At 33.2% G+C, this 13,547-nt stretch overlaps 1 protein-coding gene across 1 annotated transcript in view; it reads right to left on the reverse strand.

The window, feature by feature from the left end:
• LOC127718789 (titin-like) overlaps positions 1-13,547 on the reverse strand; it is a 319,779-nt gene that overhangs the window by 53,815 nt on the left and 252,417 nt on the right. Inside the window, exons 166-182 of the mRNA XM_052224839.1 lie at positions 11,953-12,258; positions 11,058-11,351; positions 10,533-10,838; positions 9,955-10,260; positions 9,050-9,352; positions 8,469-8,774; positions 7,678-7,983; positions 6,551-6,853; positions 5,861-6,160; positions 5,261-5,566; positions 4,457-5,062; positions 3,873-4,178; positions 3,273-3,575; positions 2,572-2,877; positions 1,600-1,905; positions 531-1,136; positions 65-370 (exon numbers count right to left, since the gene is read on the reverse strand). Of these exons, the coding sequence (XP_052080799.1) occupies positions 65-370; positions 531-1,136; positions 1,600-1,905; positions 2,572-2,877; positions 3,273-3,575; positions 3,873-4,178; positions 4,457-5,062; positions 5,261-5,566; positions 5,861-6,160; positions 6,551-6,853; positions 7,678-7,983; positions 8,469-8,774; positions 9,050-9,352; positions 9,955-10,260; positions 10,533-10,838; positions 11,058-11,351; positions 11,953-12,258 (5,775 nt within the window). The remainder of the gene's footprint in view (positions 1-64; positions 371-530; positions 1,137-1,599; positions 1,906-2,571; positions 2,878-3,272; positions 3,576-3,872; positions 4,179-4,456; positions 5,063-5,260; positions 5,567-5,860; positions 6,161-6,550; positions 6,854-7,677; positions 7,984-8,468; positions 8,775-9,049; positions 9,353-9,954; positions 10,261-10,532; positions 10,839-11,057; positions 11,352-11,952; positions 12,259-13,547) is intronic.

A 13,547-nucleotide genomic window follows, 5' to 3' on the forward strand; every position in this document is an offset into this window, starting at 1 on the left:
AAAACCTATGTATATTTAGAACATGTGTATTATGTTATTTGTCAATTTAATTGAAAATACATACAGATCTTTTTGGTTGGTTTAACTTTGTCTTTGGTCTGTAATGGTGGACTTTGACCTTCTTTGTTTACAGCGATGATTTGGTAGACATATTCATTTCCCAGAGCCAAATCTCTGACAGTAAATTCTGTGGATGTTGGTGAAACTTCTCCCACTTTTTTAAATGTTGAACGTCTGGTTTCACGTCCTTCTATGATGTAGGCTGTAAGTGGTGATCCACCATCACTCTTTGGTGGTTTCCATGACAATACAGCAGATTTCTCTGTTACATCAGTGACCTCTATTGGACCTTCAGGTGCTGATGGCTTATCTGAAAACATAAATGTATCAATCATAACTGTTATCCTATGGTCCAAAAAGATAAGGAAACCTTACTTTCAACAAAGGAAATTTTCTTTTTATATACTTTTATAGTAAGTTTACTGTTTAGTATATTTCTCTGCAAGTATGATACATGTAGCAATACTTACCATAAGAACTCTTGGCTTTGTGAGGTTTGTCAGATTCCAGTGGTTTACTCTGACCCACTTTGTTCTCTGCTGTGACTCTGTAGATATATTCCTTTCCTTCCTGGAGTTTGTCAGCAATGCAAGATGTCACATCTCCACTTACACGTTTCACTGGGGACCATAAGTTTCTAGAGGGTTCACGTTTTTCAATGATGTAACCTGTGATTGGTGAATTTCCATCTGATGTTGGTGGTTGCCATGACAATGTCATGGAATCCTTATGAATGTCCTTGACTTCTAGTGGTCCTTCAGGTTTTTCAGGAACTGATGGTGCTTTTTCTATTTTAACAGAATCTGAAGTCAGAGGTTTACTTGGTCCAACTTTGTTAACAGCACAAACTCTGAAGCTATACTGTTTACCATCTTCTAATTCTTTGACTTTGAAGGTGTTGCTAAATTTATCTACTTTTCCAACTGGGATCCAGTCCTCACCATTTGTTGAAGATTCAATGACAAACTCAACAACTGGTGCTCCACCATCGTTGTCAGGTGATTTCCATGTTAGGTCACATGATTTTGGTGTGATGTTTGATAATTTTAGTGGTCCTCTTGGTGAATCTGGTACAGCTGTTAAAATAAGATTTGTTTTATATAATAAACTTTTTTTTATAAACCTAAAACACTCAGATGCACACATGCAATTTATTTAACAAAAAAACAAGGATTTTTAATGTAAGCATATTCCAGATGAGAATAGAAAATCAAGGTACTGCGTAATTCTACTGACAACACGAACCATTTCAATTATCAAGATCTGATTAGTATGATTTTTTCTTATAATTTGTTTTCTCAATAAGACTGTTGAGTAAGAGAAATTTTTTTAAACACCTGTCTTTTAATGAAACAGTATGTTGACCTATAGATGTGTTTTGATATTGTGTCATAGGGTAGCTGTTGCAATGAAATATATGCCACATCTTTTTAATAATTTCAAGAAAATATTTATTTTATATAGTTCAACAGTAAAGCCTAATCGAACAAATTCAGGCATAAAAATAAGTACCATTTAAAAAAATGTACTTATATTTACCTGCTTGTTTTGTGGGTTTTATGGATTCCCTTGTTTCAAGTGCTGGACTGATTCCCTCCTTGTTCTCCGCCAGAACACGGTATGTGTATGTGTTTCCTTCAAACATGTTGTTAGCTTTGTAGGTTGTTGTCTCTGGTGATACTTTGTCAACTTTGACCCAATTAGAACGTTTGTTGTCTTTCCTTTCAATAATGTAACCAGAAAGAGGCAAGCCTCCATCTGACTTTGGTGGTTTCCATGACAACACGGCAGATTTTTCTGTTAAATCTGACACATCTAAAGGACCTTCAGGTGCACTTGGTTTGTCTGAAACAAAAAAAAACTCTTTATATACCAACAAATAACTTATTTATTTTAAATGAAAATATGATAAGATTTGCATAAGAATTAGGAAAAATTTTGCATTTTAATCATTGATGAACAGTCATGAAGTTGTACAAAGTATTATTTTTCAATGCGTGAAATTTACGTCTTTGGTTTTGAAATAATTGAATAATATCTACTTTCAAAGGTTGCGCAAAATGTTTTGAATCAGACTGATATTTACAATACTTTTTCCTAAATTTCCAATACAGTTTCTACTCATCATAAAAAATGAATAACAGAATTTATTGAATATGTTTTTAATGAAATGTGGCTTATGAGAAAATCATTTCACATTTACATATCACTGTAGATTGTGTTTATCCTTGAATGATTAAAAGCTTGAAGTTGTGTACTTCCTAATATTAATAATATTGTCTGACATTTGTTCTTTTCCATAGGCTTAATAAAAAAAACCAGATCTGGACAGGCAAATATAGAAATGTCAATTTTAACTGTATGATAACTATCTTATCCAAATTTTCATGTTCCAAGCACATGTGGCACATAGCATGATTTTTTTTTAATTTGCAGTATACAAAAAATGTTTTCTACAATTTCTAAATAAAATTGATGGATAGTAAGCCGCACAAATCCACTTAAACTTACCAAATTTACTCTTTGGTGTGATGGCTTTTGGTGTTTCAAGGTAGTCAGATTTTCCGACAACATTTTCAGCACAGATCCTAAAGTAATATTCCTGTTTTTCCTTCAATTTATCAACAGTAAAGGTACAAGTGTCAGGTTCAGTTTTTCCTGCTGGCATCCATTTTGCTTTCCAACTGTCACGGCTTTCTATGTTATAGGCAGTGATTGGTGATCCACCATCTTTGGGGCTTGGTTTCCATGACAATGTTACTTTGTCCTTTGAAATGTCAGTAGCTTCCAATGGAGCTCCTGGTACATCTGGCTTTTCTAAAAAGTCAGCAATGTAACAATATTAATAATAGTTCATTAAAACACATCTATCTTATTTGCTTAGAGATATTAATTGCTTTAGGCAATAATGATGTGTTCTCAGTCTTGTTATGTCTGAAATTGTTGAATCTTCTATGTGTTTAGTTCCACTGGGTAAACTAATTATCTGTTTAAGTATTTCAATATTAAACAAAAAGATTAATACTAAGGTATCTTTATCATGCATAAGGTTTCAATCATCATCAACATTACAAATATAGAACAGTACATAATAAAAGTGAAGTTAATTTGATAAATGGCCAATGACTTGTATTTTACATGATAGATTCAGTTACAATTTTCCAAAAACCTTTGAATTAAGAATCATAATTAACTCTAAAACAAATATATACCTTTAGGTTTACTTGGTTTTACTGATTGGTCAGTTTCAACTTGTTTTCCAATTCCTGCCTCATTTTCAGCTGCCAAAGCAAAGTAGTAATCTACACCTTCCTCAAGATCTTTAACAGTAAAGTGTTCATCGTAACTATTGACTTTAGCCACATCTGTCCAGTTGTCTGGTTGACCTTTGGCCAGTCTTATGTGATAGGCAGTAATCTTGGTGTTTCCATCTGATTTAGGTTTACCCCATTCAAGATCTGCAAAGTCCTTTCCAGTTTTAGTGACTTTGACGAAGCTGGGTGCTCCTGGGGTTGCTGTGTAGTATAAATTATGAACCTTAGTTTTTATTTCTGTTTTTGTATATATAAAATGACCCATGAGTATAGTAAGTAATTAAGTTGTGTTATTATATATATTTTGGAATAGAAATAAGGGATTTTTAATTTTTTTTTTTTTAATTTTCAAATAATTTAAATCACTCTGATTTTTTCTCAGAAGAGCTTTTCTATAAAAAAATATCAGTTACTAAAACTTTGAATTTTCCTCATATTTTTGGGTATCATTTTCACAGTACAAGATTAAATAAATAAAATAAGATCAAATTAACGTACTTATTTCCTTGGTTGGTTTAACGTTGTGTTTGGTCTGTAGTGGTGGACTTTGTCCTTCTTTGTTTACAGCAATGACTTGGTAGATATATTCATTTCCCAGTGCCAAATCTCTGACAGTAAATTCTGTGGATGCTGGTGAAACTTCTCCCACTTTTTTGAATGTTGAACGTCTGGTTTCTCGACCTTCTATGATGTAGGCTGTTAGCTGTGACCCACCATCACTCTTTGGTGGTTTCCATGACAACACAGCAGATTTCTCTGTTACATCAGTGACCTCTATTGGACCTTCAGGTGCTGATGGTTTGTCTGAAAAAAAGATTGAAAATGATTACTGAATAGGCACCTTTAATTCCTATGTTTTTTCTCTTCAAACCAATGTTGTAATTTGTATAAATGTTATAACCACTTCAAAAAGCATATGTTTATTCATTTATCTCATGTTTTGTAAATTTGAGTTATGAGTTCAACTAAACGGACTGTCTTATCAAGTTTCCATTTGAGTAAGCTACTAGACCAGTAGTTTCTATAATCGAATTTAATGTCCAATTTGTCAGCTGCTAACTGGTCCATTTATTGTAACTTACCATAAGGACTCTTGGCCCTGTGAGGTTTGTCAGATTCCAGTGGTTTACTCTGACCCACTTTGTTCTCAGCTGTGACTCTGTAGATATATTCCTTTCCTTCCTGGAGTTTGTCAGCAACACAAGATGTCACATCTCCACTGACACGTTTCACTGGGGACCATAAGTTTCTAGAGGGTTCACGTTTTTCAATGATGTAACCTGTGATTGGTGAATTTCCATCTGATGTTGGTGGTTGCCATGACAATGTCATGGAATCCTTATGAATGTCCTTGACTTCTAGTGGTCCTTCAGGTTTTTCAGGAACTGATGGTGCTTTTTCTATTTTAACAGAATCTGAAGTCAGAGGTTTACTTGGTCCAACTTTGTTAACAGCACAAACTCTGAAGCTGTACTGTTTACCATCTTCTAGTTCTTTGACAGTGAAGGTGTTGGTAAATTTATCTACTTTTCCAACTGGGATCCAGTCCTCACCATTTGTTGAAGATTCAATGACAAACTCAACAACTGGTGCTCCACCATCGTTGTCAGGTGACTTCCATGTTAGGTCACATGATTTTGGTTTGATGTTGGAGACCTTGAGTGGTCCTCTTGGTGATTCTGGGACAGCTGTAAACATATAAGATGAGAACAGGTTTAATTTAGGAAAAGCATAGGAAAAAAAATGTTTAATGCTCTACTACTTTTGATATCCAGGTTTATTCCTAGTTGATGATATTTCTATTCAATAATCCTCACTAATATCTCACACATATTTTTTTCATAGGTAATGAAAGAGTTATCTGCCTTACAAAATTATCACCATACCTGCTAGTTTTGTTGGTTTGATGGATTCTCTTGTTTCCAATGCTGGACCAACTCCTTCTTCATTCTCAGCTAGAACACGGTAAGTGTATGTGTTTCCTTCCAACATGTTGTTTACTTTGTAGGTTGTTGTCTCAGGTGATACTTTGTCAACTTTGACCCAGTTAGGACGTTTGTTGTCTTTCCTTTCAATAATGTAACCAGAAAGAGGCAAACCTCCATCTGATTTTGGTGGTTTCCATGACAACACAGCAGATTTTTCAGTTAGATCTGCAACCTCAAATGGACCTTCAGGTGCACTTGGTTTGTCTGAATAAAAACATTTTTGGTCACAATTTTTGCTAGACAATACAGTGTGGTTATTAAATATTATGCAACAACCAAAGCTGATTTAAACCGTATGCACTTTGCAAAAATGAAAATTAAAGGAAACTATTTTACAAATATATTTATTTTCTATGCAGAGAAGTTTTAACTCGAATTGTTAATAAGTATTTGATAAATATATATAGATAGATATTATTATTCATTTTAATGTTATTACATAAACTTTTGATCAATTTTTCAATTATACATATCAAAATAAAAAAAAAAAGTGTTTACCAAAAGCACTCTTAGGAATAACAGTTTCTGAAGTCAGTGGTTCAGAAACTCCTATTTCATTAACTGCCATTACTCTGAACATGTATTCTGCATTGGTCTTTAATCTCTGCACACAGTATGTTATATCTGGTTTGATCTTGTCAACCTTTGACCAGGTTCGATCTCTTACTTCTTTCATTTCTAACTGGTATCCTGTGATTGGTGATCCTCCATCATCCTTTGGTGGTTTCCATGACAATATGACTGATGTCTTGGTTAGATCAGAGAATTCAATAGGTCCTTGTGGTGCTGATGGTTTTTCTAAAAATCAAATATTATTTTTAATATGTAGGCCAAGGATTTAAAAAATAAGCATATTTTGAAGTATAAAAATCATTGAAATCCGGATTAACTTGAACTAGGAACATGTGTTGCAGTTTTTAATGACCCCATAATATTACTGAATATTTCTATATTTTTTATAATGTTCATTTTAACAAATGACTGATTGTTTATGTTTAATATGAAAAGATAAAATTCAAAAGCAACTTTTGATGTGAAAATCATTAGTACTTACAAAAACATATGTAGAGTGCAGATGAATTTGCATGCTTGCAAAGGAACTCAATTTTATTTTCTCATATAATTTAACTATTGACAGGAAAACAAATATTGTGTAAATATCGATGAGATAACATTCCAAAGAAATACCTGGCTTCTTGTGTAGAGTCACAGGAGACTCTAGCTCTGCAAGTTGTCCTGGGCCAATTTTGTTTTCAGCAGAAACTGCAAATTGGTAAGGTTTGTCTGTTCTAAGATTTTTGGCTGTGTAGGATGTGTCAAATGATCCAACACTCCCAATCTTTTTCCAGTCTTCAGAATCATCCTCTTTCATGAATATCTGGTATCCAGTGACCTTTGATCCACCAATGTCCTTTGGTGCTTTCCATTCCAAGGTCACCTTGTCAGTGTTCTTAGTCTTGATCTTCAAATTTTCTGGTGCTTGTGGTGCCTCTGCAAATAAACCCTAGTTTTTTTATTTCTTGTTTTCACTTGGCTCCAAATTTCATTCAAAAAATGGAGAAAAAAAGAAATCAAAAGTATTTTACTGCACTCTTAATAGATTGAAAGCAGGCCAATAATTAACAATATTGACAAATGTATTTCAAATTTATTTCCATAAACAATTACCAGTACATCAGTATATCTTTTACACTAATGATATTTTCATGGGCAGAGAAAATGTTGCATTTTAGAAGGGATTTCTTTTGGGGGAGGAGTTCAATTAAAAGAAATTATTTCATTTATGTACATTGAAAGGAGTTCTTTTTCCTAATGGCAATCTAATGTTGACCTCTAGTTGTCTTTTTGTGTTAATGTGTTGACGTCTCATTGATTTATGCCCAAACATCTCCATTAGATTCATACTGATAAGTAGGAGGAGGGTTGAGCGCTCACAAACATGTTTAACCCCGCCGCATTCTTTATGTGCCTGTCCCAAGTCAGGAGCCTATAGTTCAGTGGTTGTCGTTGGTTTATGTCTGTCATATTTGTTTTTCGTTAATTGTTTTGTTATAAATTAGGCTGTTAGTTTTCTCAATTGAATTGTTTCATATTTTTCATGTCAGGGCCTTTTATAGCCGACTATACGGTATGGGTTTTTGTCATTGTTGAAGGCTGTAGGGTTGCCTATAATTGCTTACATCCACTTTATTTGAACATTGATGGATAGTTGTCTCATCATCAATCATACCTCATCTCCTTATTTTTATAATGTTACTGTAACATAAATGAGATTGTAAACATGGTAAAATACAATATCATAAAGGATATCTGACCTAGTTGTTTTTGAGGTCTGACAGATTTGACTGATTCCAATGGAGCTCCAGGTCCTTCTTCATTGACAGCTGAAACCCTGAAGTAATAGTCACCACCTTCCAAAAGTTTGTCAGCAATAAAGATTGTCTTGTCTGCACTGACATCTCCACATTTGGACCATGTTGTACGTTTAGAGTCTTTGGCCTCTATGATATAATTAGATATTGGTAGACCACCATCCTTTGTTGGCGGTCTCCATGAAAGTGTGACTGAATCCTTGGTTATGTCAGAGAATTCTAATGGTCCTACTGGTTTTCCTGGTTTGTCTATTGAAAATATTATTAATTTTTCATGTTTATTTGTTTAATTTTGTTATATGATTCTCCAATTTGGAGATAAACATTGGATTTCAGGAAAGCTAACAAATCTCCAGCTCAAAGAAAAATATATTGAAACAAATGTTTAATGCATTATTTACACTAAGAATGAATGAAATCATTAGAATCTGTTATTATGATTATTTGTTCTAATAAAAATTAAAAAATTAAAAAAGATATTAATTGCATACCAAATTTTAAGAAATACTTCTGGATACACCATAAAAATTTACAACCAGACAGATTGTTGCATATTTTTCAAATTGAGCGTTTTCTTTTACTGGAACAAGTACAAGAATTCTCTACCACCAAAAGACAAAATATACGAGGTAGAAATGTTAAAGACAGCACAAATTTGATTTAAAAATCTTGAAATGACTTGAACTAAATATCTAAACATATTGGATTCATTACAAATGAATGTTGTAACATACCAAATTCACTCTTAGGAACAATTATTTTGTCTGTCTCTAGAGCTGGACTTCTTCCAAGTTTGTTTTCTGCTGTCACATGGAACATGTAATCTGTTCCTTCTGTCAAGTTCTTTACTGTGTATGTTGTGTCATCAGGACTGATCTTATCACAGAGGGACCAGGTTGTACGTCTACCTTCCTTCTTTTCTATGATGTAGCCAGTCAGTGGAGATCCACCATCTTTAGATGGAGGTTTCCATGACAACTTGACTGAAGTTTTAGTGATTTCTGATGTATCTAATGGTCCTACTGGTTTTTCTGGTGGTCCTGATAAAGAAAAAGAATATACAATTGCATGTGCATTCAAAAACTTTATTTTGTTGAGAAAAAGATTATTCACAGCAGTTTGTTTATTGGACTTTTAATTAATAACTTTCCACATACATTGTACTAAAAAACTCATAATCAAATAAAAAAACAGAAACAAAAAAAGCAAAAGTACTTTCTGAATGTTTCCTTAAATGAGAGGTTGCACTGTTGACTGTCAACTAATTTTTGCAATTACAAATATTGCAATAGATTTGGCTTGTTAGATATCATACCTGCAGGTTTCTTGGGAACTACTGTAGATTCAAGTTGACACATATCACCAAGACCTACAGAGTTCTCAGCTGCAACAGCAAATGTGTACTCAACTCCATCCTTTAGTTTGGCAACCTTGTAGCTATTATCAAATGGTTTTAATGTAGCTACAGTGGTCCAGTCATCTGATGGTCCCTCCTTCATCTTGACAACATATCCTTTAATTTTTTCCCCTCCAGTTGTTGTGGGTGGTGTCCAGTCCAATGTAACATAGTCTGGACCTACTTTGGCAGTTGTCAGCTTTTCTGGTGGGCCTGGTTTTTCTGTAGAACAATTAATACATTGTAAAACAAAAGTCTGTTCATCTTTTTGTTTTAAAATTTTATTTTTACTGAAGGGAATGTTTTATGAGAAGGAAATTTTACAAGTTTGAGACACCTAGCTGATCAAACCAACTTTCCAGTGTTTAGTGCCTGTACAAAGTCAGAAATATGACATTCATTACTTCATTTGTTCCAATTTCTCAATATCTCTGGACTTCAACTTCTAATGTTCTCTTTGAATAAAACAATTTTAAAATACATACATTATTAGTTTTTGAGTCATGGATTACAACATTTGAAACTGATTTAGCAATAGTCTGTGTCTTATATTCCTTCCTATTCATATGCTTAAAAGCCAAAGTTTACCTAAAATTACATCATACTGTGGATTCATTTATTTTCATGGATTGAGGAAATCTTGCATCTTCGTGGATATTTGATTTCGTGGCTTTGTCAAAGTCTACATACAACATAATAGTAAGTTTGTACTTCAATGAACATTTAAATTCGTGGTTCACTTGTACCAACGAAATCCACGAAAATTGGTATCTCATGAATAATAATGAATCCACAGTATACCATTTAATCTAGTTTTAACCTACCAATAACTTTTCTTGGTTTGGCCATATCAGCTGATTCCAATGGGGATCCAGATCCTTCACTGTTGATGGCTGTGACCCGGAAGTAATAATCTTGACCTTCCTTTAGATCTTTAACATTAAACTTGAAAGAATTTCCATCTACAGTTCCAGCCTTTGTCCATGTTGACCTATTGGCTGGTCTATATTCAATCTGGTATTTTTCAATTGGAGCACCACCATCTTGTTCAGGTGCCTGCCATTCAATGTCAGCAGAACTCTCAGTGACATTACTGATTGATATCGGTCCAACTGGTGCTGATGGTTTGGCTGTAACAGAAAACATTTCCCATGTAAATTTTAAAGAGTTGAGAAATTCATTTACAGGGTAATAACTAACACATGTTTTACATCTTTAACAAATTAATGTTCATTTTTATAACGTCCACAAACAAACTGACTATTTCAAATCATTAGATTACATTACAATGAATCCATTACAGTAGAATTTTGATAATGTTATACTGTTATTATATAATATCCACACTTTCAATTTCCATATTGAAAAGTATAGGATTTTACAGAACAGTGGATAAACTTACAGAATGGACTCTTTGGCAATACAGATTTTTCAGCTTCTAATGGCTCCCCAAGTCCAGATTTATTTTCAGCACGTACGCGGAACATATATTCTGTTCCTTCTTGTAATTTGTCTACTTTAAGCTGATTGGTTTCACCATCAACTTTTTGGACAGGTGTCCATGTTTTGCGTTTTTTGTCTTGCTTTTCAATGACATAGGAAGTGATTGGACTTCCACCATCTTCCTTTGGAGGTGACCAGTGAAGTGTGACTGAATCTTTTCTGACATCAGTCATTTCAAGTGGTCCCATTGGTTGTGATGGTTTGCCTAAAATAAAAAAAATATTTATATTTACTAAATATTGTTTTACCAAAATAATGCAAGCTTCATAATTTTTAGAAAGTAAAGATATCATTACTTTAAAGAAGAAGCGATCCTCAAATTAAATCAAAACTAAAAGCAGGTTAGTCAAAAACGTTACTTTTCAAACTTGAAATGAAGAGAAAGAAACATGGACAATGCTTATGATTGAAGTATATAAATTACCAATTGGTTTCTTTGGTATAACTACATCAGATACCAAGAGCTCTCCTTCACCGACGGCATTGATTGCTGCTACACGGAAGTAATATTTCTGTCCATCTTTAAGACCCTTGGCTGTATATTTGGTAGTATCAGAAATATCAAGTGGTGTCCATGTTTTACCATCTTCTGATATCTCAAGTTTGTAAGATGTAACTGGTGAGCCTCCATCTTTCTTTGGAGGAGACCAGTTTAAGGTCACTTCATCACCAAGTACATTGGTGAATTTGATTGGTCCCACTGGCTTAGCTGGACAAGCTATGAAATGTATAAATAAGTATATAAATGTGTCATGAATTTTTGTCAGTAAATCATTATAGATTTGGGCTTAAAAATGATTTTCTATGTTACATAAAAAGCTGGTATAAAACAAGAAGTGTTTAATATGACAGTTGTTCCATCATTTGATATGCCAAATATCATAACACAAGCTGCTAAGTATTCAAAACTATTTGTTCTGTACTAATTATCATGGACTTCTAAGGTAAAGGTGAATTAACAAACTCAAATAAATGCAGAATTTTTTAAACAATAAAAACAAAGTTTCCACAAAATAGAAATTTTTCTTGATCTATGAAATTGGCACCAATACAAATAAATGTATCCACATTATTTTTCACTTTCTATTTTTGCCAATTCCCTGGAGTTCAGTACATTTGTTATTTCACACTCCTTGTACAGGAACCAATAAGCAAAGGCTTAGTTTGTTGATTTTAAAACGTTAATTCTCTTTGAATTATCCACAAATGAGAATAATTCAAGCATTTTCATAAATTATAACCTCACTAAAATTTTGAAAATTTCTATTTATGAATACTCGATAGATTCACAATGTATTAATTACAATTTTTAAACTTACTTGGTGCTTGTTTTGGTTTGATTTCTGTGTCAGTAACAAGAGGCTCACTTGCTCCTTCAGCATTAACAGCTAAAACTCTAAACTGGTATGGAGTACCTTCTATCAACTTCGGAACAACAAAACTCAAAGTTTTGTCATCAACACTTCCAACCTTAGTCCAAGATAAACGTCTCTTGTCATATTTCTCAATAATGTATTCTTTGATTGGTGAGCCTCCATCTAATTTTGATGGTTGCCATGACAATTTAACACTATCAGCTGTGATGTCAGAAGCAGTCAATGGTCCCTCTGGTTTTGATGGTTTTCCTAAAGTCATTTTATAGTTTTTTTATTGCAGAATAATTTTAAATTGAACCAATAAAATGAAGAGTAAAGGTTCTCAATTTGCATGCTTATTATTCTAATACTGCCTACTATTGTAACCCTATTGTCAGACTTTTTTTCCTGTATCTGTTTTTGTGTGTTTTGTTTGTAGTTAAAATTAAGGTATGCCACAGTCTATACCCTCTTCTGAAATTACCATGCAAGACTGCGCCAAATTAATGTGTTGTGCATTGTATTTCTTTTCAAAAAAACATTGGTACACAAGCCATGTTCTTATTTTCATTATTTTCTATATTTCCAAATAACTGATTAGTCACCAAAATAGCTTTTTAATTTTGTCTCTTAATATTAGATATAAGAAGATGTAGTATGAGTGCCAATGAGACAACTCTCCATCCAAGTCACAATTTGTAAAAGTAAACCATTATAGGTCAAAGTATGGCCTTCAACACAGAGCCTTGGCTCACACCGAACAGCATGCTGTAAAGGGCCCCAAAAATGACTAGTGTAAAACCATTCAAACAGGAAAACCAATGGTCTAATTTATATAAAAAACATGAAACGAGAAACACTTATGAACCACATCAACAAAAGACAACCACTGAACATCACGTTCCTGACTTAGGACAGGTGCAAACAAATGCAGCATTCTTCGTTGGACAATCGCAATACTCCATTTTTTGAAAATTTTATTGTTTTTAGAAACAGTACAAAAATAAAGAATAAATGAGTTGATGTAGTCAAATTATAATTTTTTAATCCAAATTCTAATCAAGACATTTTAATAGCAAGCATCGAATAAATTTGGTGTGGCCAAATAATAACTAAATACTTTTTTTTAGGGTTTTAATGATCATTTTATACTTACATTGATAACCAAAAATATTAAGACAAATGTTATAGAAGAACTCTAAACTAAGATTCAAGTACTCATCCAAACCCCAAAAAGTTTATATTAAATCATAAAGATACCAGTCAGTGCTTACAACATCAGTGTCGGGAGTAATCTTCATGGGTATGCTCCAGACAAAATGTTTGAGAGGCAAAGTACATGGAAAATATTGGAGCTGTCAAAACCAGAAAGGAAACAAACAAAAAAGTCATATTAAACCATCTGAAGTCAATTTTACAACTGGGATTTGCAACCTTCTAGCACAATATGATTTAGAAAGTGAAAATTTACAATGAAATGTTATGGTTTTAGAAATGAATTTTTAAGAATAAGAAGGACATTTAAATAAAGGACTGGTGACAAGTGATGGCATTAGTGA

The sequence above is a fragment of the Mytilus californianus genome, unplaced genomic scaffold (assembly GCF_021869535.1).
Source record: "Mytilus californianus isolate M0D057914Y unplaced genomic scaffold, xbMytCali1.0.p SCAF_10, whole genome shotgun sequence".
NCBI lineage: Eukaryota > Metazoa > Mollusca > Bivalvia > Mytilida > Mytilidae > Mytilus > Mytilus californianus.